At 39.7% G+C, this 25,215-nt stretch overlaps 2 protein-coding genes across 3 annotated transcripts in view; both read right to left on the reverse strand.

Moving 5' to 3' along the window:
- LOC5577758 (ras-related protein Rap-1b) overlaps positions 1 to 25,215 on the reverse strand; it is a 436,890-nt gene that overhangs the window by 107,275 nt on the left and 304,400 nt on the right. The window lies entirely within an intron of this gene.
- On the reverse strand, positions 18,728 to 20,458 carry LOC5577759 (membrane-bound alkaline phosphatase). The gene is made up of 2 exons (XM_021848998.1): positions 19,199 to 20,458; positions 18,728 to 19,140 (listed from the first exon to the last, which is right to left on the reverse strand). Exons 1-2 carry the CDS (start codon positions 20,408 to 20,410, stop codon positions 18,808 to 18,810), a joined length of 1,545 nt encoding a protein of 514 aa, XP_021704690.1. The 5' UTR covers positions 20,411 to 20,458; the 3' UTR covers positions 18,728 to 18,807.

Consider the following 25,215-nt stretch of genomic DNA (forward strand, 5'->3'; position numbering starts at 1 on the left):
TATCAATGTGAAAGTAGAACCGTGATCTTGTTTTCTTTGAATAGCACCAGCAAAAGATTCCACAGAGTTTTCATGTTTTAAAGACTATTCATTTTATAAAGAGGACACCTTGTTTATGCTATATCTTTTTTATCATGTATATAAAATCCCAGAGTTTTCTGTCTGTCAGTAACGCTTTGAAAGGTTTCATTGAGCAGCATACAACAGCAATTTAAGAGCACAACAACAGTCAAATTAAGAGCACTGCAAAAGTCCATTTGAATGTAACAACATTACAATAGGGTCCTAAAGCCCTGTCCCAATTTTAGTGCCAAACGCTTACGTTCAGGCCAAAAACACATGTTTACTCAATTTTTTAATGTTTTCCATTCGTTTAAGTACAAAAAACATTTTTTTATGTTTTTATAGATTTTGTCACACTCCTTGATTTGAACTCAAATTTCGGGTGTATTTTGTTTTCCGTGTCCCTTCCGAAATGTCAGATAGCAACAACCCCAGTGTTAAAACTAAAACCCCTGTGATATTTTTGTCAACTAAGCGAACGTCAAACATGATCTCAAGTGTCAAGGTTCATTTATGGATCCAATTTTGAAATTAAAGTTTAAATATGATATATCCGTTATTTGAGCGAGAAAAATTGCTAAAGTAGTTGCAGTAATATGATCTTTCGTGTTATTAAATGAAAACAAGATTTAATTAACCATTTTAGGACCCTATTGCAAATTGTGGAGCACTATAACAGCTATTGCACAGGGTGTTCTAGAGTTTTCCGGAGCTTTGTCCTTCCTAATTCGTATAAAGTCACGATCTTTTTATCATTGTAGTTTTCCGGTTTTATGAACTTGGACGGTAATCAAAATGTAAACAAACCAACTTTATGCTGTTCGACCGCACTTGAATTCCGATGCAAGTTGAAAATGTGATTCATTACGGGTTTCGTCATTTCTATATAAGGTTCAAAAACAAATAAGATATTTGCAAAGGAAAGATAAACATGATTGTGGGCCGAATATTCTAGTTTTTTTTTATTTACACAACCTTCTTGAGTCGATGTTCCATGGTTCGATATCGACTTATGAAGGCAAAATAAAAATATTTTTTTATGGTAACTATAATGGTCCCCTAAAAGAGCTTTCCAAAGCATTCCTGTTCGATGACTCGATATATTCATTAGTCGATAGTCCCCTAATTACAATTCGATTCGTTGTATATCGTTGACGATCGCCATCGCAGCACAAAGATCTATACAGAAATTGTAGCACTGGTTAATCGGGATTCAATATAATATTCTAGAATTTTCAGTCAGATTTTTCTCTCTAATTTATAGAAGCTTCTGGAACTTTTGAAATATTTCACAACAGCATTTAAGGCTGTAATTATTTCAGATCAGAATAACGGCACTATAACAATGGAGTATGGTTAGAGCATAAATTTGGGCGATTTTGCGTTCATAAATATCATGCGTGTCTCAGCTTATTATTCATACACCAATGGCATATTAATCAACAGAGAAATTTCTCTGTCCATGTTATCATTTTGCAATTGAACATAAACATTATTAATCTTTGAAAGAGGTTTTTGCTTGAAAATTCTTATGGAACGTGACTAGCCACGCTGGGTTAGCTAGTTTATCAATGAAATCATAATCGGTTTTCTGTGCATCGTAATACTATTATTTTCCTCTTATATGGAAATCTTACAAAGAAGAACAAAGAAGTTTCGACAAAAACTTCCTAGAAAAGATGTTCTTCAAACTTAAACAATATTTTTCACATACCAAAAATCCGAATTTTTATGAATGAATTGTGTTTTGGTATACTCAACTATTATACTTGGCTCCAGACCTACCAATCTTTGACCATTCTAAACATTGTTCCTTATTCGTGTGAATTATAATTATTTTGATGGCTTTTTTGTTATAACACCATCGTGCAATAATATAATAGTCTAACGATACTGTATACAGAAAACCGATTACGATTCTATTGATATATTATAAAGATATAGCATGCACAAGGTGTCCACTTTATAAAATGAACAGTCCTTAAGTAAGTTCTACAATAGAGAATGTGGCTACTCTGGTAGGTGATAAATTATTATGAATATACATTAAACTTGTTCAACATACGATGATTAACGCTTTAAAGGAGACTTGACTGTATATCTTTATTTTGCTGGGGATAACACATGTTCACATGTTTATCAACAGCATGAGCAATCATGCATATGAAACGTAAAACCAGATCGACTTTGGTTACTTATTATCTCAGTTGTAAGTTTGGAGCAGTTGATACACAGTGTGCCAGTCGATCCGATGATTATAGTTCGAATCTGGTTTGCATCCTCTCGGTTTTTTGCGTATTTCCATACTTCCAATACATGCACTTAAAAGAGGCATATGTGTGGAAGTTTTATTTTTTAATACATGTGTTGGTGATGCACGCACATGAAAAAAAAATACACATGCGACATCAACCAGGATCGATCCATGGTCATGAGCGTGTGAACCAAATACTTTACCATAGCACTAAACCCGCTTGATGGTATGCGTGGTTCGAAAAGCGTATCAACTTGTACTTCCCCATTTGTACCGTAAAAACTGCTCGACTCAATGACCGGATTATCTGCCTATCAATAGACGCTCAAAAACGTCATGTCGCTCAGAAGAACACTTTTCCGCCATCAATAGACGCAGAAAACGCGACGGTTTCAACTTTTGGGTGTAGGTCTGGAGCCAAGTATAATAGTTGAGTATACCAAAACAAATTCATTCATAAAAATTCGGATTTTGGGTATGTGAAAAATATTGTTTAAGTTTGAAGAACATCTTTTCTAGGAAGTTTTTGTCGAAACTTCTTTGTTCTTCTTTGTAAGATCTTATATTTCCATATAAGAGGAAAATAATAGTATTACGATGCACAGAAAACCGATTATGATTTCATTGATAAACTAGCTAACCCAGCGTGGCTAGTCACGTTCCATAAGAATTTTCAAGCAAAAACCTCTTTCAAAGATTAATAATGTTTATGTTCAATTGCAAAATGATAACATGGACAGAGAACTTTCTCTGTTGATAAATATGCCATTGGTGTATGAATAATAATCTGAGACACGCATGATATTTATGAACGCAAAATCGCCCAAATTTATGCTCTAACCATACTCCATTGTTATAGTGCCGTTATTCTGATCTGAAATAATTACAGCCTTAAATGCTGTTGTGAAATATTTCAAAAGTTCCAGAAGCTTCTATAAATTAGAGAGAAGAATCTGACTGAAAATTCTAGAATATTCTATTGAATCCCGATTAACCAGTGCTACAATTTCTGTATAGATCTTTGTGCTGCGATGGCGATCGTCAACGATTTAAAACGAATCGAATTGTAATTAGGGGACTATCGACTAATGAATATATCGAGTCATCGAAGAGGAATGCTTTGGAAAGCTCTTTTAGGGGACCATTATAGTTACCATAAAAAAATATTTTTATTTTGCCTTCATAAGTCGATATCGAATCATGGAACATCGACTCAAGAAGGTTGTGTAAATAAAAAAAAACTAGAATATTCGGCCCACAATCATGTTTATCTTTCCTTTGCATATATCTTATTTGTTTTTGAACCTTATATTGAAATGACGAAACCCGTAATGAATCACATTTTCAACTTGCATCGGAATTTAAGTGCGGCCGAACAGCATAAAGTTGGTTTGTTTACATTTTGATTACCGTTCAAGTTCATAAAACCGGAAAACTACAATGATAAAAAGATCGTGACTTATATACGAATTAGGAAGGACAAAGCTCCGGAAAACTCTAGAACACCCTGTGCAATAGCTGTTATAGTGCTCCACAATTTGCAATAGGGTCCTAAAATGGTTAATGAAATCTTGTTTTCATTTAATAACACGAAAGATCATATTACTGCAAATACTTTACCAATTTTTCTCGCTCAAATAACGGATGTATCACATTAAAACTTTAATTTCAATATAGGATCCATAAATGAACCTTGACACTTGAGATCATGTTTGACGTTCGCTTAGTCGACAAAAATATCACAGGGGTTTTAGTTTTAACACTGGGGTTGTTCCTATCTGACATTTCGGAAGGGACACGGAAAACAAAATACACCCAAAATTTGAGTTCAAATCAAGGAGTGTGACAAAATCTATAAAAACATAAAAAATGTTTTTTGTACTTAAACAAATGAAAAACATTAAAAAATTGAGTAAACATGTGTTTTTGGCCTGAACGTAAGCGTTTGGCACTAAAATTGGGACAGGGCTTTAGGACCCTATTGTAATGTAATAAGAGCGATTTAAAATTTAAAAAAAGTTTGAAATTCCAATCCCCATATCTTTCTTAGGGGTCGTCCATAAACCACGTGAACATTTTTCCTGACTTTTCAGTCACCTCCTCCCCCCTCGTGCTTTTGTGTGGTTTTGACGAATAACCCCCCGCTCGCCCAATGATCACGTGTTTCTTTTGTTCATGAATGAAACAGAAATTTGAAAAATGGGAGAAGAGATATCTATGAATTGGTTTGCTATTATTAAGCGAAATGTGAGATTATAGTGTGACAAACTTCTGCAAAAATCCCTAACACAATTAGCTCATAAAAGATTTGTTTCTACTGCAGTGTTCCTTATTATTGTTTGAGGAATTAGTTTTCACTTAGAGATAATTTTGTATTAACATTACAGTACTAACATGTGGGGAACTTGTAATATCTGGTGTTTCCGGAGATTCAGGAAAACGGATTCGGATGCTCAGTAGATTGTACACACAATTAGCACGCACGATAAATATATTCACCTGTTCGTTTCACACACCAAACTCTAACTGCCTCCTCTAGTTCTTAACATAAATCATGGCTAACTTGGATACTAGTAGAATACCACACTCCTCCCTTACAAATAATTTTAGTCTACTAATGCTTGTACATAATTTCTTAGATGTTCTGGGCGCTTCGATGGTCGAGTACTACGACGAGTGTTCATGGGTGCTTCAGCAGGATCTTCCGAAATTGACTGTTCCTTTTCTATTGTCATCGTAGATGTTGGGCTTCCAATTGGTGTCGTATTTGATTCAGATGTTGGCTCATGTATCTTTTTAAGATGTGTTACATTTCGGCGGTATATTTTACCAGTGACCAGTGATCGGATCTCAGCTTCCGATCCATGTCTATTAACTATTTTGAATCTCTCCTTGTTGTAGTTTGTAGATAATTTGTTCTCCTTTGTTATTCTTTTCGCCACAACTATGTCACCTTCCTCAAGTTGATTTGGTAATGCGTTTCTGTCGTGGTCAGCTGATTCTGCAGTACTTACTTTTCGTTCCCAATCTCGATCCCTAATGTCTTCAACCCATGGCCTATTTGAATTAAGAATGCTTGGTATTTTATCCCGAAGTATTCTACCAAACATTAAAGCTGATGGAGCTTCGCCTGTCGTAGAGTGTGGGGTGGAATTATACATAAGAAGAAAACTTCGTAAATCCCATTTCCACTTTGCTGGATTCTCCTCCTGACTTATTTTCAATCGCTTAAGAATCGTGTTATTCATTCTTTCTACTTCCCCATTGGCTTGGGGCCAGTATGGCGTAGTTTTTTTTGATGTTCTATACCGAATGAATCGCTGACAAACTGTGGCCCATTGTCTGATCTTAATGCTTCTGGAACTCCAAAACGGCTGAATGTTTCGAATAAAGCTTGAATTGTAAGGTCTGTCGTTGTTTGCTTCATCACGATAACTTCTGTGAATCTGCTGAAATAGTCGATTAGTACAAGTAACGAATTTCCTGACGGCAAAGGACCTAGAAAATCAACGGCCACTTCACCCCAAGGTTTGTCAGGCATTCTAGTACGAAGCATTGGTTCTGGAGGTCCGATCGCTGAAACAAGTGTGCATGATCCGCATTGTTTTACAAATTTATCGACAGAATCGTCTAAGTTTGGCCACCATACTTTTTGCCTCAAACGACGCTTCATTACGGTCATTCCAGGATGACCGTCATGTGCACATTTCAGTACCTGAAGACGAAGTGCTTCTGGAATTATCAGTCTATCCCCTCTCAATAGTACTCCTTTTGCCGAATGTATTTCAGATTTGAAACACTTGAACATTTGTATTTCATCCGACCAAGATCCTGATCGTAGTGCTTTCAATAGCTCTTGAAGAGTTTTATCATTTCTTGTCGCATCAGCCACCTGTGTAAGAGTGACTGCTTCCGGAACCGAGTTGTCCAAAAGATAATTAATGTAACACTCGGCTGTTGTATCGAATGGTTTTTTGTTATCGATTGACAATCTAGATAAAGCATCGGCCAAATTAGTTACTCCAGGTTTGTACTTAACCTCATAATTGTACGATTGGATCCGTAGTACCCAGCGCTCAATTCTTGGGCATGGTCGGGATCGAGGACTAAACAAATACTTTAGAGCTTTGCAATCCGTGATAAGAACAAATTTGGTGCCAAGCAGATATAGACTGAACCTTTCAACTCCCCAAACAATTGCTAGTGCTTCCCTTCCAGTTTGGAAGTATTTCCGTTCTAAATCAGTAAGGGCTTTGCTGGCAAAAGAAATAATCCGATTTTGGCCATCCTTATTTTCTTGGAGTAGTATTGCTCCTAACCCCTCCGGACTTGCGTCAACTATCAGTTTCGTTCGATCTCTTCGGTCAAAGAATCCCAGATATCTAATATCACAGACTGCCTCTTTAATCATGTTAAACGCCTTGCTCTGTTCGGCTTTCCAGGAAAATGCTGCACTTTTTCGCAGGAGCATTCTCAAAGGCTCTGTTTTAGCTGCCAGGTTTGGAATGAAACGTCCAACATACGTGATTAAACCTAGAAAACTTCTCAGCTCTGCTACGGTCTTAGGTTCTCTGAATTTCCTAATTGCTTCAATGCGGCTCTCCGTTGGACTAACACCCTTTTCACTCAGCACATGACCTAGGAATTCGATTTCGTTCGCTCCGAATATGCATTTATCCTTATTCAAAAGGACGTTATACTCTTGTAAACGTTTCAAAAGTGCTTGAAGACGATTATAATGTTCTTCTTCTGTCGATCCAAACACTACTACGTCATCAAGATATATGATAACGCCTTCCAAACCTGCTAAAATCGATTCCATCGTCTTTTGGAAGATTTCTGGAGCACAACTGATACCAAACATCAATCTTTTATATCTAAAGGAAATATTTTGAACAAAATGTTTATATTTATATATATATATTTTTTTTAATTTATATAATTATCATTTCATCTATTTCCTAAAATTTACCTGAAAAGACCGTTTTTCGTGATAAAAGTTGTAATAGGGCGAGACCTTTCGGATATTTCTAACTGATGGTACGCGTCTTTAACGTCAATTTTGGAGAAACGTTTCGCCCCGGTTACTGATCCTAGGATCTCATCTACTAAAGGTAGAGGGTGTGTTTCTCTTATGACCGCCTGATTTGCTCGACGCATGTCGATACATAGCCGGATGTCTCCTGATGTTTTCAACACTGGAACCATTGGTGAAACCCAGGACGATGGACCAGTTACTCGTTCGATTATTCCACATTTTCTCTCTCCAGCTTGGGTCATTGTCATGAAGCTACCGGAGATGTGCATCGGTTCGTTCGAAGCGTAACATGTAAAGTTTCTATCAACATCAGTAGACATGTCCCACACAGATACCTTCATGCATTTCATCTCCTCCCACGTTTTCTGACTGATGATGTTTGCAGCCGCGCCAGAATCGATAACCATCGGTATTTCGATCCCGCCTACGTTAAACATGAAAATATTCTCTTCCATGGCGTAGAATATGTACTCGCTGTCTTTCTTATCAGGATTATCGTCTTGAACTACTCTTATACGTTTTGTCGGAATCGGATTTCGGTTGCTATCATTTACTCGCTTTAGACACTGTTTGGCAAAATGACCGGTGCCCTTACATTTAAGACACGCTGCTGATCTAGCGGGACAAAAGTCAGATCCTCTAACATGACCACGTTTTCCACTAGCGTAATTTACTGGAATGGATCGAAATTTTCCTTGAAATGATTGTTGTGTTCTGCCTGTGCTGAAGCTTGTACCTAAAATGACTGAAACATTACGATTCATTTTAAAACAAAATTACAATAATTTACCCGCTGAGTCACGTTTTGTATGTTCAGGTTTCCATTTAGTTACTTTACTGATCGGGTCGCTAGGCTCACAATGTTTTCCGAATTCCTTCATCTTCCGCTCACTTTCCTCCAAACTTGTACCTAGGCCTTCAACTTCAGTCAACAACATGTCGCGTTTCAACAATTTCTGTCGGAGCTTGTCAGAATAGCACTTCTCTACTATCTGATCAAGAATCATCTCCTCTGGTTTGTCGTATTCACATCTCTTTACTTGTGTTCTCAACCTCAGCACGAAATCCGCAAAACGTTCGGACGATTTCTGAGTAATCTGACGAAATAGATGACGTTCGTAGGTCCTTCTACGATATGGCTCGAAATGCGCATCTAATTTTGCGATTGCTGCATCGTAATAAGGAGGATCGATCAAAACCATTGACACTGTTTCGACTTCCGGAAGATTATCGAAAATATCTCTCAAATCTGAACCTCACAGGTAGAGCAGTTTTGAACGCTTTTCATACTGCCCTTCGATCTTTTCTTATTCAAAATAGCATTCAATGTCACGTTTCCATTTGGCCCATGCCAATGGCAATTGCGAAGATTCCAACGTAGTTTGGAATGGTTTGATGCGAGTATCCATGATGCTCCTGATATAATATATCAAGTTTGGTTATAAAACCAAAAAGAAAGAAGGAAAAAAACTAAACCTGATATATTCATTTTTAGCAATAATCAACACTAGATATAATAATAACTCCAACGCACCATTGTTTTATATATAAAATAAGTATCATAATCATTTGTTCAAAAAAAAAGTAACTGTAAATTAAGAAAACAGTCAAGTGTTTGACATAAACCTTTACTTAAAACTTGAAGCAAATTTTCTTGTTTGGAAACATACTCTACTTATGATAAAAACACATTTGAAATAAGACGTAATCATCTGTTTCTTACTTGTGAGGAAAGACCGCCTTTCGTAACTTTGACGAAAACAGCCTTTCCGTATTTTGACGAAAACCGCCTTTCAAGATTTTGACGAATCCGCCTTTCGATATTCTGACGAAACCGGCTTTCAATATTTTGACAAAAACCGCCTTTCCATATTTTGACGAAAACCGTCTTTCGATATTTTAACGAAAACCGCCTTTCGATATTTTGACGAAAACCGCCTTTCCAGATTTTGACGAATCCCGCCTTCTATATATTATGACGAATACCGCCTTTTCCAACTTTTGACGAAAACCGCCTTTCAAGATTTTGACGAATACCGCCTTTCAAGATTTTGACGAATACCGCCTTTCCAGATTTTGACGAATCCCGCCTTCTATATATTATGACGAATACCGCCTTTTCCAACTTTTGACGAAAACCGCCTTTCCTCGTTAATGACGAAAACCGCCTTTCCTCGTTAATGACGAAAACCGCCTTTCCTCGTTTATGACGAAAACCGCCTCATTCAACGTGACGAAATTCGTCTTCCATTTCATGACAAAACCGCCGTTCCAAATTTTGACGAAAACCGTCTAATCAATATTACAACAAAATCCAATTTATTCAAATTTTATCAGTATTCGTTGACATACAACTGTGACGGAAACTCATTGTGAGGAGAGCCTCCTTATCCAACACATGACGGAATCCTTCTTCAGTTCGCTGGTAATAAGTATTTAACGATATCCACTTATTTCATAATTTTCAATCCAACCATATGATCAAGATGAAATGTGAACAAAACTATTGACATTTTCATCTCCGAATTTCATCCAGTGTATTAGAATGAACACCTTATTGCATAACAGTAAACAGAAAAAATAGCAAAACAAACCGCAACTCACACCAGCTGATTCCATTCATAAGAAAACACTTTTTTTTTTATTGCAGCTTTATTTGTTCATAACATTGTGCAACCATTACACTTACCTTTTTGGAAAGAGAATCGTAGTGAAATTCACATATGTATCGCCGCTCAAATACAAAAAAAAACTCCTTTTTCACGTCGGTGAAAATTCTTTAACAATGCGGCGCACAGTATGTTGCACTCGTTGACTTTCTTGCGGCGCTGGATGCTTGATTCCCTATTCCAGTTAAATTTAACACACGTTTCATATTTTTCCCGCAATGTAGAAAAACAAACTATACACTACTCACTAGCACAGCGCACATGAAGAACCCGGACCGATTTCACTGTTTACGAACATTTTTCGACTGACCACTATACATAACAATGCTTTTCAGCATAATAAACACAAATTCATTTCATTTTTTTTTCTCTTGATTCATAACCATCATCACTGATCATTGAATGAACAGTCATCGGTTACTAAGGGAAACGCAAATTTGATTTTTTTTTTCACCTCTGAGCACGTGACTCGGCTCGAGCGGGGAAGAAAATTGTGAATGGTGCGTGGGTTATCATTAAAATCTCGCTACTTTTTGACTTTTATATCACTTTACTCACATTTATACTCGTCGCCAATGTAATATCTGGTGTTTCCGGAGATTCAGGAAAACGGATTCGGATGCTCAGTAGATTGTACACACAATTAGCACGCACGATAAATATATTCACCTGTTCGTTTCACACACCAAACTCTAACTGCCTCCTCTAGTTCTTAACATAAATCATGGCTAACTTGGATACTAGTAGAATACCACAGAACTTTTTTTTTCAAATTTTGTCATAGTAATTTCCATAGAAATCTTAATCGTCTTCTAATCGTTGTTGGTAAAGAAGATATGAAATATTGAATTTTAAAACATTTTTTTTTTAATTTGAACCATCCGACTGCTAATGAAACCTTTCAGGTTTAGTTGATGGTGGAATTTTCTTTGAAACACAAATGGGTGGACCGTGGTCTTTGGCTAGATACCCCCTCCACGCTAAATGATCACATGGTTTATCAATGGCCTCTATTTTGATAAGTAATTATTAAAAGATACATAAAACATCCATGTCGTGATAATTGTTCCACTTCTAATATTGCGAACGAATTACGGTAATCCAGTTTGCTGTATGCACACTAAGATGTTTGATTTTTCCTTCCTCCTTCCTCATCTGTAGAGCCTTTTAACCACTGCTTCCATTATTTAGGAATATTGTGGTATGACCCATATTTTATTTGGTGCTCATCAAATATCCTTTCACAATTGAGATGTGATAGACATTGGTTGATGTGTCACACTGTCCCAACTGGGCACAACTCGTTTTATAAAGTCTATTACCCTATTAGGACTACCTTGCCAAATTTCCAAGGGCTCCAATAACCCTTTTCCAAATGTTAACGTTCTTTGATTAAGCAATGCTCCGCAGTTGCAGAGTAAATGCTCAGCAGTTTCGTCTTCAGCTTGACAAAAACGACACTCAGAGGATTGTATTTTTCCTATATTTTTAAGATGATACCTACTTGGGCAGTGACCGGTCATCAGGCCAGTTATTACCCTAAGATTTCCTTTATTAAGATTCAGTATAGCCCGGGCTTTAGCTAGACTGGGTTTTATGAATCTTTTCGCTTGCTTGGACGTATCCGTGGCGTTCCAATTGGATTCTACCATGGACATTTCCCAATTTTTCAGTTTCATCCTGAGAGTGCACTCAGGAATACCACAGAACGGTTCAGGGCCGACAAAGCTCGAAGCTGCACCCTGTCTTGCTAGATTGTCGGCGATTTCATTCCCCTCAATTCCACAATGGCCGGGCACCCAGTACAATGTAACTTCGTTCCTACTGGCCAATTGCTTCAAAGAAAGAATGCATTCCCACACTAACTTTGATCTACATGTGAATGCCTTTAAAGCATTCAAAGCTGCTTGACTGTCTGAGAAAATACAGATCTTTGCAAACCTATAGTTTCTTTTGAGACAAACATTTGTACAGTCAATGATGGCTTGTATTTCAGCTTGGAACACAGTGGGACTGCGCCCCATAGCGATTACCTTGCTGATACCAGGGCCGAAAACTCCAGCTCCGGTATTGTCGCCCATCTTTGACCCGTCGGTATAAAACACAATAGAACCTGCACGTAAACTTGGCCCACCAGAATCCCAAGTATAGCGGCTTGGTTTAACCACTTTAAAGGGAACATCATAGTTGGTCTTCGTTGTCATCCAATCTTCTATTGTTTTGTTATCTGAATTCAAATCGAATTCCTTGATGATTTTCATGTGACCAATCAAATCACCATCTAGTATTTTATTATAACGAATAAACTGCAAGGCATTTTTTGCAGCTTGCAGTTTAATGAATTGATGCAAAGGCAGTATATTAAGAAGGGCATCCAAGGCAACCGATGGTGTACTTTTCATTGCCCCTGTCATTGATATACAAGCAAGTCTCTGCAACTTAGCCAACTTCTTCTGAGCGGTTACCTCATTTGTCTTGGGCCACCATACCAGTGAAGCATAACTAATTTTTGGTCGGACTATTGCTGAATAAATCCAGTTTACCATATTAGGTCGCAGTCCCCAAGTTTTTCCTAGGGCTTTATTGCAGACCCATAGGGCATTAGTACCCTTACTTATGACCTTGCTCAGATGAGAGTTCCAGTTCAATTTCTTATCCAAAGTAACACCAAGGTGTTTAACTTCTTCCGAAAATTGAATTTGAACTCCATTCAAAGAAGGCTGTATAAGCTTTACCTTTTTCCTTCTGGTAAAAGGCACGATAGTAGTTTTTGAAGGGTTTACGTTTAACCCCTCTTTCCTACACCATTTGAGAGTAATGTTTAACGCAGTTTGCAACCGATCGGAAATCGTGTTATCAAACTTTCCACGAACTAAGATGGCCACATCGTCGGCATATCCAATTACCTCAAAACCTTGATCTATTAAATTTCTGAGGAGTTCGTCTACTACAAGAGACCACAGTAAGGGCGATAACACTCCTCCTTGAGGACATCCCTTCGTAGATCTTATAGATATTTGCGCACCTCCTAGATCAGCAGAAATTGTGCGACCCTTGAGCATGGTCATAACCCATTCGATAACACTTTTATCCAAGCCCCTTGCTTCCATGGCTGAACTCATAGAGCTATAGGATGCATTATCGAATGCTCCTTCAATATCGAGAAAAGCAACCACGGCTATTTCTTTGGCTTCAAGAGATTTCTCGATTTTATTTACCAGCGACTGCAGCGCCGTAATGGTAGATTTACCTGATTGATACGCAAATTGGTATTTACAAAGAGGCATTTCTATTAAACTTGTTGACTTGATGAAGTCATCAATTATTTTTTCCATTGTCTTTAAAAGAACAGAGGAAAGGCTTATAGGTCTAAAGGCTTTGGGAGTTGTTTTATCCTTTCTTCCAGCTTTTGGAATGAAGACAACTCGAACCTTTTGCCACGCTTTTGGAATATATGAAAGCGCAACACTTGCTTTGAATATTTCGGTTAAGAGCGGACAAAGCGTCTCTTTTCCTTGTTGCAGTAAGGCTGGGAAAATATCATCTTTCCCGGCAGATTTGAAAGGCTGAAAAGAACTCAATGCCCATTCGACCCTCGAAGGCGTGAAGATTTCACAAGCTTTCTGATAGGCATTTATCGACCATACATGTCTTGCCTCATCTGAGACCTGTTCTTCATCCGAATATGGGATCGATTCAGGGAAATGAGTTCTCATCATTACTTCCAGTGTTTCAGAAGAGTCAACAGTATAACTGCCGTCTTCTTTTTTAAGGCAACCTAGACCATTTGAATGGTCTTTTGAAAGGACTTTGTGCAGCCTTGCAGCTGCAGGAGCGTTGTTGATGGTTTCACATACCCGTCTCCAGTCCTTACGTTTGGCGTGCCTTAGTTCTCTGTTGTATTCTGTTAGGGCTTTTTTGTATTCAACCCAATCTAAAGTGATCTTTGCTCTATTAAACAACCGCCTGGATTTCTTCCTCAATCCTGCCAGCTTGTCATTCCACCAAGGCACATCCCTGTTAGATGACCTTTGTTGAATAGGACAGCTAGCATGATAAGATGAGACCATTTGGTCAATGATCCCATCAGAGGCATTTTCCAGTTGTGAAACAGTCGTGAACTGATCACCGTTATACGAATTCTTATTCGTTAAATGAAAACGATAGAGATCCCAATTGGTTTTCTTCGGGTTTCTATAGCTTTCTGTTATTTCTGATCCAGCTTTAAAATCGAACCGGATTTGTTTATGATCTGACAATGATTCTTCATCAGAAACATGCCAGTTCACAATCTTCTCCGATAACAAGTCGCTACAGATCGTGAGATCAAGAACCTCTTGTCGGATAGAGTTTACAAAAGTAGGAGAATCACCTCTATTACATATGTCTATGTTGTTAGACGACATGTAGTTTAAAAGATCTTCTCCTCTTTTATTAATATCGGTGCTGCTCCAAATTGTATGATGGGCATTTGCATCGCACCCTATTATAAATTGGGCATTAATTTTCTTACAGTAGTTGACAAAATGAACGACAGAGCATGGAGGCACATCTTCAACATCTCCAGGAAAGTAAGCAGAAGCAATACATACCTCCGTTTTCCCACGGATAGTTGGCACCTCTACTTTGATCGCAACAATGTCTCTACGGATAAATTCTGTGATTGGGACAAATTTTGTGTCCCTATTTACAAGAATAGCCGTCCGTGGTTTGGACTGAGTTTCGTCGTACAAAACTCAACAACTGCTCGAAGGGCAACCAAGTACCCTTCCATTATTTACCCAGGGCTCTTGAATTAGTCCCACATTGATATTTTCCTTGGTGAACCTTCTGCTGAGCACTGCTGATGCGCCCTTTGCATGATGAAGGTTCACCTGGATAATTTTGATTCGATTCATATTATATTAACATGCTCCCACTCGTATCAAGCCTCTTATTTGAGGCTAAATATGAGTAGCCGATTATTTCGGAGAAGTACAAGGTCAACAGCGCCATTGCTCCGGGTAGCACAGTAAGGGCATAATACTGTGGAGGGTGCCCTGGTACTCCACAGGCACCGTTCACGGTTAGGTTTCTTTTGACCCCCCTAACCATTCATTCCTAGGCACGGTATGCTTTTAGCCGCATGACACCATGAATTAGGGGCCACCTGTATGATGGACTTATACCACCGGAACAGGCAATCCGTAGTGTTATTTTTAGCCTTGTTGCAATCGGCTACCGACACTACACGGCTATCTAGGCTATTCGAATATAGAAGCTGATATTGAGGATCAACTTCCATTGAGGCCGAATAGCCGCCAAGATGTTTGATTACAATATTACATCGTCAAATGAATCGAATCCCACAAACCCTGGGTCTCCTACTTCGAGGAGTCTCATACCGTCCCCAACCATGCGACTAAAAGGAGACCAAAATGTAAATAAATGAAAAGTAAATCAATCAGCAAACGTCAACGATAAAATTCTGCTTATAAAGCGCCCGACTGTTATAGTCAAGTGTGTTTATTTGTTTCTCCCTAATATATTACCCAATCCAACACGCACGGCATGAAATTCTATTTCCACTGCAAATGTATAAGTCATTGCCGATAATATAGATATACAAACATATAGATTTTGACTCTGGTATAAGTAAGAAATTCCCGCAGCACCGCGTTGGTACTTTAAATATATTTATAGAACATATCATCTCACCCCGTCTCGCACTTGGCTGTCCAACGGGTGTTGTATTTTGCTCCTCTTGCATGTTGTCCACCGTGACAAGATGGTTTCATGTTGTGTGATGTAAAGAGTTCCACACATGAGAAAATGTGATGGGCGTGTGTTGTGAGTTCATGTTTGAGGATCCGGAGGTTGCGGTTTCGAATCCAGTTTTGGTTTTTTGTCTTTCATATTTTGGTGTCTAAGGCAAATTTCTTGTGACGGAGCCTTGGGGCAATCGGGAATATGGGGTAGCTAACAAGGGAAGGTCACGATGGTGTTACACGGGGTTTTCAACCGGACTATTTTTGTTGGATTCAACATGTCGAAATATGTAAAACCCCAAAGCCTTTCGGGTGATGAGCCAGGGAGATGTAGTATATTGTTAACAAAATGTTAATAAAATCTTAAATTTGTTTTACCAAATTAGGATGATAGAAGAAATGAATGTTACTAATGTTACTAATGATACTAATAAAGAAATTAAAAAAAAAACATGTACATCGTAATGTTCTGAATGGCTGCAACTGGTGACTCATGAGTTTGGATACTAAGTTCAAATAATGACTTATTCAGTAGGTACAAGAATGTTGACACTTTTGACCGGGTTAAATCCGCTCGATAAAGGCAATAAATACATTATTTAGAAAAGAGATAACTTAACTTTATATAAAATGAGTAGTAGAATATCGGTAATATAGAATGGTGTTTGATTTTCGATGATGTTATTACTTTTAATAAAAGTAACATTGTTTCTAAATAAATAACTTTACTCAAGAAAATTGTTTTAAAAAGTACAAAATGTTTATTATTTATGTGTGATTGTTTGTGTATTCATACACTAATAAAAGAGGCCATTTGAAATCACAGATCTGACTGTTATTTTTTTAGTTTCAGTTCAGTCATTTAAAACGACAATATTTTCACTTGTCCCACTAGTTTCCAAAATTTTCAATATTCACTTTGAACTTTGGCACAAACATTAAATTTATATATAGCATAGATTTAGTAGGAAACAATCTGAAAAATATAGTATATCTTATTCATTTTATTTTTTTAAGAACCCTCTCTATACGATTTCCTTTATCCATTTGTCACACGGTACCTTATTTCGATAGTCACTCAAACAAAATGATTATCTAAATACAGGGACCGGAATCTATTATGATAATTCGCCACAAGAAATCGGGTTGAATTTCATAAATATGCCTGAAGAACCAAAAAATATAAACAAAATATATACTCGCGCTTGTTCAGGATCGAACCAAGGACCTCCCGATTCATAAACCAGAACTAACTCCACGAACCTATCAACGGCTTGATGGGAGAAGTGACAAAAGCAATATATAAAGCGTTTCATATTGCAATATTCATTCCATTCCTTTGACATGTCCACCATCCATTTGCCGCGTGACCATTTGCCTAAGTGTGCGTTTCCGATGCCATCATTCGGCTTCGGATTGGTTGTGCAATTGTGTGGGTCGGGCGTAAACATTTAGATTGCTCGAATTTTCAAGTCCAATGTGCTCGATTTCAATTGACGGGTTTGCCCGTCTACGCTTAGGAGGCGAATCTTACCATCAATAGGTGGATTTAGCACCTAATACGCTAGGAGGGAAATCCGCCATCCGATTTATTTTGGGTGCGGGAATCGAACGCAGACACCTTCAGCATGACTTTGCTTAGTAGCCGCGGACTCTAACCACTCGGCTCTTTTTTAAGGCTCATGTTACACTAAATGTATACACGAAGTTAGCGTTAGCGTAGCTTCGGCATACTTTGTAGACTGGATACTAGCAATTTAGCAATATTCATGTATCTTTTGATAATTTTATCCAGACTGCTCCCAGGAACAAGGCCGAGGAGAAATTCTTTGATACTATCTTGGACAAGATAATTATAAGCATGAATATAAATTCTCTCGGCAACGCCTTTCATTATTGTTATTCGGGATAGGGGAATGAAATGCTGATCTGGGAAGGGGGGCCAAATTCAGAAGGATGACGCAAAATTCAAAAAGCTTAGTCAAATTTCTTTTGAATCATACAGAACATTTCTAGCGGATGATTTTTTAACATATTAGATATCATTCAGCCCAGATAGCCGTAGCGGTAAACGCGCAGCTTTTCAGCAAGACCAAGCTTGAGCGTCGTGGGTTCGAATCCCACCAGTCGAGGATCTTTTCGGTTTGGAAACTTTCTCGACTCCCAGGGCATAGAGTATCATCGTACCTGCCACACGATATACGAATGCGAAAATGGCAACTTTGGCAAAGAAAGCTCTTAGTTAACAACTGTGGAAGTGCTCATAAAAACACTAAGCTGAGAAGCAGGCATGTCCCAGTTGGGACGTAACGCCAGAAAGAAGAAGAATATCATTAAGCCATAGGAGAACAAAAATATAATTCATCAGATTGTGTGTATATGTCGTTAGAGAACGTTGTAAGAATTCCTAAAATCTTACATATTCATGGGTTTGTTTACCAGTTTACCGATTTGCATAGAAAAACAGAACAAAATCACTATGTTTTCTCCGTTCGGAATCTTCAAACACATAAGACTTATCAACTCCAAACACGCACTCCCATTAACATTCACTTCAATTATCCTGCCATTCCAAATAATGGCACCCCGTTTTTGTTTTTATCCGGCGTCTGCAGTAATGAAAGATTTGTCGCAACGCGTCAACGAATTCCAGTTACTGGTGCATAGCGCGTAATGGCCCCGAGGGGAATGCGATACGGAACATTATCATTTTGCAAGGTCAGGAAAAAGGCTACCAAATTGGCTGTTTCAACTTGTTTCTCGGAAGCTTCAGCCAGTTGAAGGAATGAGAGATGACAAGATTTAATCTAAATTGCTGAATTTTAGGAATTTTCGTTCACGTCTTCTGAATAAATGAGGGCTCAGTTCAACAGAGTGCTAGACATTAAGAGTGGCATTAGTCCCTCTGGTAGCGTATCGAAAAATGAATATATAATTGAACTTTTCAACAATGAAATAACTTTTAATTTTTTGAGAATTCAATATTCAATATAAAACTTTTTGACTTAATCTACAATAAATTAGTTGAACTTAAATCTATTTTCGAAACCTTCCTATTTCGGCTGCGTAGGCGATCAGATGTGGAACGGCGCTTTGTTCCATGTTTCCTCGGAAGAGATGCGCCATGGGACCTCGGGCATATACTGGGACATCTTCACCGCCGTGCGTGGCCTCGTCCAGGGGAACAGTTGCCGGATACTGTGTACGGAAATCTTTAAAATTTATTTTACTAATGTCTACACGTTCACCACGGTTTTCCTCTTTGTAGGTGGTGTAATATCCTGGCCCATTCGCATAACTTAAGGTAGTGTAGGGAAGGCCATCCTCATCGCTCAAACCAGCAATGCCCAAAACATCACTTCCTCGGCTCTGCTCAAAAAACAAAATCAAACAGCATATTTTCGTCTGTGTACTTTGATTGACTTACCGGATATCCATTGTAGGTCATGGTGTGTCCATGGTCAGCCGTGACCACAATCAACGTATCGTCCTCTCGAGTCAAAGTACGCACCAAATCAACCGCTCGTGAGAATTCTGCGGTTTCCTCAAGTGCTAATCGGGGTCTGGTCTCGTGATGAGCCGTATCAATTCTGCCTCCTTCTACCACCAAAAAGTACCCATCATTGTGCTGGTTCAACATTCGCAACGCAATCGCCACCATATCCGGCAAATTCGGCTCGGTCATCTGGGAACCTTGCTCGAGTACCTCCAAGCGGTACTTCAAGTGACTACTTTCGAACAATCCCAGCAATCGCTCGGTTCTGCTGAAGCTAACTGACCTCAAACTTGTTCGGTTCCACACGTATTCCCCCTCCGGATGTAGTTCTTTCCACTCGCTAATCAAATTCCGTCCATCTGATCTGGATCCGTGCTTACCTTCTTCGTCAGTCATTGTTGATGGGATGAAATGTCTGCGGCCTCCACCCAATACGACCTTCAAATTACGTCCCACGTCTCCATAAACCAACTGCTGAGCGATATCTGGATCCTTAGTTGGATCACACCCATCTGCCCTCACGTACGAATCATCTTCCCAGCCATCGTTGGTCACACTTGCGTAGGCAGCGGCCATCGTGGAGTCTGTGACACGTGCCGTAGTTACCATTCCCGTAGCTAAACCGCTCTCCTGAGCCCACTTCAACAAACCGACGATCTCTCCAGTAGATCCACAGCTGTTGAATGGAACCTCTGACGGAACGTTTATCATTCCGTGGTTCGTCTTAACACCGGAAAACAAAGCAGTTGCTGTACACGCCGAATCGGCTACCTGTTGATCGACGCAGTAGGTTCGGACCGTAGCCAAGTTGACAAATTCCTCGAACGAGAGCATCTTGTTTTCGTTGCCGAGGTACATCCGGGTGGCAGCGATTGTTTGCGCCGACATGCCATCACCAATGAACAAGACTACGTTCTTCGGTTTGGTCAGTACGGGCGTTTCGGTCAGCTTAGATGCAAGGATGTTGCGTGCTACTTGGCGCCAGTACTCCGAAGTCGTCTCCGCTTCCGTGTAGCCCAGGGGTTCAGCAGGATTCTTGGGCGGTGTCGATCGTTTATGCTGGTGATCGTTGTCGTACGTTCGGCGGGGTACGGCAGTAGCGACCGCTATGTAGATCAAAGTCAGAACCAAAATGATCTTCATAGTGGGTTGTTTGCCAATCACAATGGAACTGAGCTAGTAGGTTGCTACCAAAGGCTCTTTTATTAATACAGCACGGTGGGATGGACTTATACGATACTTCATAAAAGAAGAAGCAATATTTTTCCGATAGATAGGACTAAATTAGTTTGAACTTGGCCTCGTGCTTAGGTCGCGTGTTAATCAGGTGGCTGAGCGGTGGTTTTTACGACATGATGACACTTTATCGGTATTTTGGCTAGACATGGAAGGTGTGTTATAGCCATGAGTGCCAGACCGTGAGTTGCTTAAAAAGCAGACGGATTGTGTAATTTGATAACAGGGCTCTTTTGAAAACGTGATCAGAACTCGTTCGTTTCGATACGGTTCTGTGAGAAAAGTATTACGGGGAATCGGAACATTACAAAAAACGCTAAAAATGTTTTAAGTTGAATACGCAGGGAATTTTGAATATAAAAGCATATTTTCTTCGTGATAAGTTCCATGACTGCCAGCACCTAGCATGTCATTGAAAGACTCTCTGCCAGCAGCTACAGCTCACAAAAAAATCTTAGAACAACAAATCCAAGTTTCCTCCCAGAAGCTTCTGCGAGTTTGGGAGTCTGCCTAGGGTGTGATAGGTTTCGCAAAAACGACTAGTATCAAGGCTAATGATGCCAATACACCCTTTCTGGTATAATCTTGACAGGGCTGACGGTCCGGAGACGGGGGCCCAAAAGAACAAAAGAATGATCAAAGAAGGAACAATTTTCCCCGGAGTCAGCTCGGCGAATCCTTTCGCAGTTACGCGTGCCATAATAGGTGGACGGTTGTGATGGCTATGACCGTGGGCATCATGTAAGGAACAAACGTACAATTTGTATCCTGTCAGCACCGATGAGGCAGCCCCTCTAGCACGAAATAGGTATAGCGCAACCCTGATTAGGTAACCTATCGAAGACTCTTCACCAACTAAGAAAGACAATAGTAGAGCAAGCGTATTGATTTTACAGCAACAGACCCGGCAACAATTGGAAAGTCGGATCTTGAAACGTAAGAAATTTGAATGCATGGACTGCGGAATGCCGGCATGAACGTGGCAGCTATCTAGGAAATACGCTGGCCCAAAACCGAAGAACGTGAATTTCGAGCGGCGATTCCCATCGCCAACGTTTCATTCAAGTACCACAGCAGAACGTGGAGTTGGTTTCATAGTTATTGGGAAGCAGATGAATCGAATTATTCGGTGAAAACCGGTAAGCGACCGAATCGGTGTGTTAAGAATGAAGGGCAAGTTTTCGCACTACAGCCTAACCAACATGTATGTGCCAACAAACGATAAGCCCGATGACATGAAGGATGAGTTCTATAAGAGCCTAGATCAGGCCTACGGAGAGTGCTTAAAACAAGATGTCAAGATAGTCATCGGCGATGCAAATACGCAGATCGGGGAAGAAGACTTCTTCCTATCCATCATTGAGACGGAAAGCCTTCATTACCAATGATAATGGCCTGCGACTTGTAACCTTTGCTGCTACAAGAGGGATGGCAATCAGCGGTACCTACTTCACACGCATGAATATCCGCAAACACACCTTGTGACGTCACCCAATTGGCGATGCATTTTCCCAAACAGACCACGGCCTGGATGATGGGCGACTTTTATCAGATACCATGAATGTTAGAACGTTTTGAGGCACTAAAATCGTCACGAGTTCCAGAACTAAAAGAACGATACGCTCCAATATGCACCACTTGTCGACTGATGGGGTGACTGCACACTACCGCCAGCAGCTAGACGAACAGTTGAGAAAAATCAGTAGAGTAGAGTACAGTAGAGTAGAGTACAGTAGAGTGGTTCAAAAAATCGTTTTTGCTCCACACCACTCATTCAATTCTAGATCAAATTCTGAGTGTCCTCCCAAAATTTGAGCTCATTGGAATGAAAACTGAGACTGCACAAGCCATTTGAAGTTTATATGGGAATTACTATGAGAAAAGCAACCAATCCATTCAATCGATCTTGGAGTTTGTCCATGTGCTCTTGGGGTTAGAGCTACGTTGATACTGTGAGATATATTCATCAGCTACAACTTTGCAGAAGACCGTTTTCAAATCGGATACCTCAGTAATTAGTTATTGATTTATATCCAGTCACATATTCTTCAGCAGTGCTCATTTAACTTCTGAACAGGCAACATTGATACACCTGGCGCGAAAGATAGCACGCACAAATCATGGCTACTATGTTTTACTGCATATATCCAGTGATGCCTGCAGAACAGCCCAATAATTCTATCCAAAGTTTTACAACTCATTCCAAAATCAATAACTAATTACTGGGACGTCCGATTTAAAAACGGTCTTCGGCAAAGTTGTAGCAGATTACTGTATCTCACCGTATCAACATGGTTCCAATCTCCAAGAGTACATGGGCAAACACTATGAACGATTGAATGAATTGCTTGCTTTACCCATAGTAATTCCCATATAAACGTTAAAGGGCTTGTGCAGTTTCAGTTTTCATCCAATTAAGCTCAAATTTTGGGAGGACACTCAGAATTTGATATAGAATCGCATGAGTGGTGTGGAGCAAAAACGATTTTTTGAACCACTTTAATCTACAGCTTGAAGGATCCTATCCACGAAGCTGTAACATCAACAAACGCGTGAAGTGATTGGCATCGGTCAACGTCGAAGATGAAACAACTGGTTCAATAAAGAGAGCCAGAGAGTGACAGACGTGAAGAATGTCACCAAAAGCCGTAAGCTTGTAGCCGGTACCCGGCTGAACAGAGAACGGTACAGGGCAACGAGAGCTGGAGCAAGATAACATGAACCGGAACGAAATGCGGAGATTTTACCAAACGGTCAATGCCGTGCGGCAATACCGTACCAGTGCCCGCCATGTGCAAAGATCGAGAAGGGAATTTGCTGATCGATGAAGCGACGGTGGCTGACAGATGGAATGAGCACTTCAACTATTGTTGAAAGGTTCAAACGGAAATGTAGCCAGAAACAGAATGAACACTGATGATACGATCAAACTGTGGACCCACCGACCATATGAAATGAACTGTGTCAGGTAATGTCTTAACATGGTTTTACAGCTAAACTAATTAGCTTGATAAATGCTACGCTGGGTGGTTCGAAATCAAGTGTTCGGATTACAGACGAGGTGTCAACGTCGTTTGTGACGTTGGACGGATTAAAGCAGAGAGACACACTTTCGAATTTACTGTTCAACATTGCATTAAAGAGTGCTATTAAAAAATCTGGTTTAAGCATAAGCATAAGCATAAGCATAAGCATAGATGACCGTACAATTCGTAGTTGCTACTCCGTGATTGACCAGAACAATCGAAGTTGCACAGGGAATTAATGAATGGGGCTTGGGATAAGCTTACCATTCTTCAATGTGCACAAATCGAGAGCTCAAATTTTAAAAGTCAATAACGGCGCCGGCCACGTCCTTACGGTCATCGGGGAAGGGAAGGAATGTTAGTGCAACTACCGTTGTTACTAGAGACCGAGATCACCTCTGCATCTCCACGGTTGTCATGGACAGGATATTGGGTTAGTGGGTAAGGTATAGATCTGGGAGTCACCAATGGTAGGTGATGCGATCCATGATATAATTACGCTTAACCGAATTCGCGAAATAATTCGATAATCGCATTGTACGCCGGACAAGTGTTCATCGCTCGCCCTCGCAAGAGCAAGCGATGCGATCAATAGATCAAACACAACTAATGGATCACGCCACTTTTCACTTCACCCGACCGACGCGCGACATGTTTGATCCTGCCCTCATCACCCGCCCCCGCAGGAGCAAGCCTTAAGGTCGAAGGATCAAACACAACTAACGGATCACGCCACTTTTTACTTTCACTCGACCGACGCGCGACATGTTTGATCCTGCCCTCATCGCCCGCCCCCGCAGGAGCAAGCGTCAAGGTCGAAGGATCAAACACAACTAACGGATCACGCCACTTTTCACTTCACCCGACCGACGCGCGACATGTTTGATCCTGCCCTCATCACCCGCCCCCGCAGGAGCAAGCGTCAAGGTCGAAGGATCAAACACAACTAACGGATCACGCCACTTTTCACTTCACCTGACCGACGCGCGACATGTTTGATCCTGCCCTCATCACCCGCCCCCGCAGGAGCAAGCGTCAAGGTCGAAGGATCAAACACTACTCGGGAAGGGTGTTTATTATTGAGGGAGGAAAAGATCTGGGAGTCACCTCTGGTCGATGATGCGATCCATGGACAAGGGGGAAATATACGACTCATATTTAAAGCTAGTGTTGTATTTTTGTCTCGAGAAGTTTTTGGTAGAAGCTTTAAAAAATACGTCAACATCTATAATGTCGAACAATTCAAAAGATGTTTTTATTAATGACGAAAACTGAAAATTACATGTATATATTTTAAATTATATGAAACAGGAATAATGCCGACTCTTGTAGTGACGAACTATACATAGTTTGTTTGAAAATTACATATGAGTATTACTGTGCATTTTGTCTCGATATGGTAGAAGTTTTAAAAAATACGTCAACATTCACAATGTCGAACAATTCAAAAGATAATTTTTAATAATGTATAAAAGAGACAAATATATGTATATTGAAATTGTATAAGAAAAAACATAATGCCGACACTTATAGCGACGAACCATACAAAGTTTGTTTTAAAATTACTTAAAAGTTACGCTTTCAAGAAAATATGTGTTATCACAAGAATGAAACGAACTCACCAGTTGGTAATCCATCCTCGACTGAACACAAAACTGATACTGACAGCAAAACTTCTTGGCGTCC

This window comes from Aedes aegypti, chromosome 3 (genome assembly GCF_002204515.2).
Source record: "Aedes aegypti strain LVP_AGWG chromosome 3, AaegL5.0 Primary Assembly, whole genome shotgun sequence".
Taxonomy (NCBI): domain Eukaryota; kingdom Metazoa; phylum Arthropoda; class Insecta; order Diptera; family Culicidae; genus Aedes; species Aedes aegypti.

Coding starts and splice junctions, on each gene's coding strand:
- LOC5577759 (XM_021848998.1), bottom strand. CDS start 20,410: ATGAAGATCATTTTGGTTCTGACTTTGATCTACATAGCGGTCGCTACT. Junction 19,141..19,198: donor TGACCTACAATGGATATCCG/GTAAGTCAATCA, acceptor TTTTTTGAGCAG/AGCCGAGGAAGTGATGTTTT.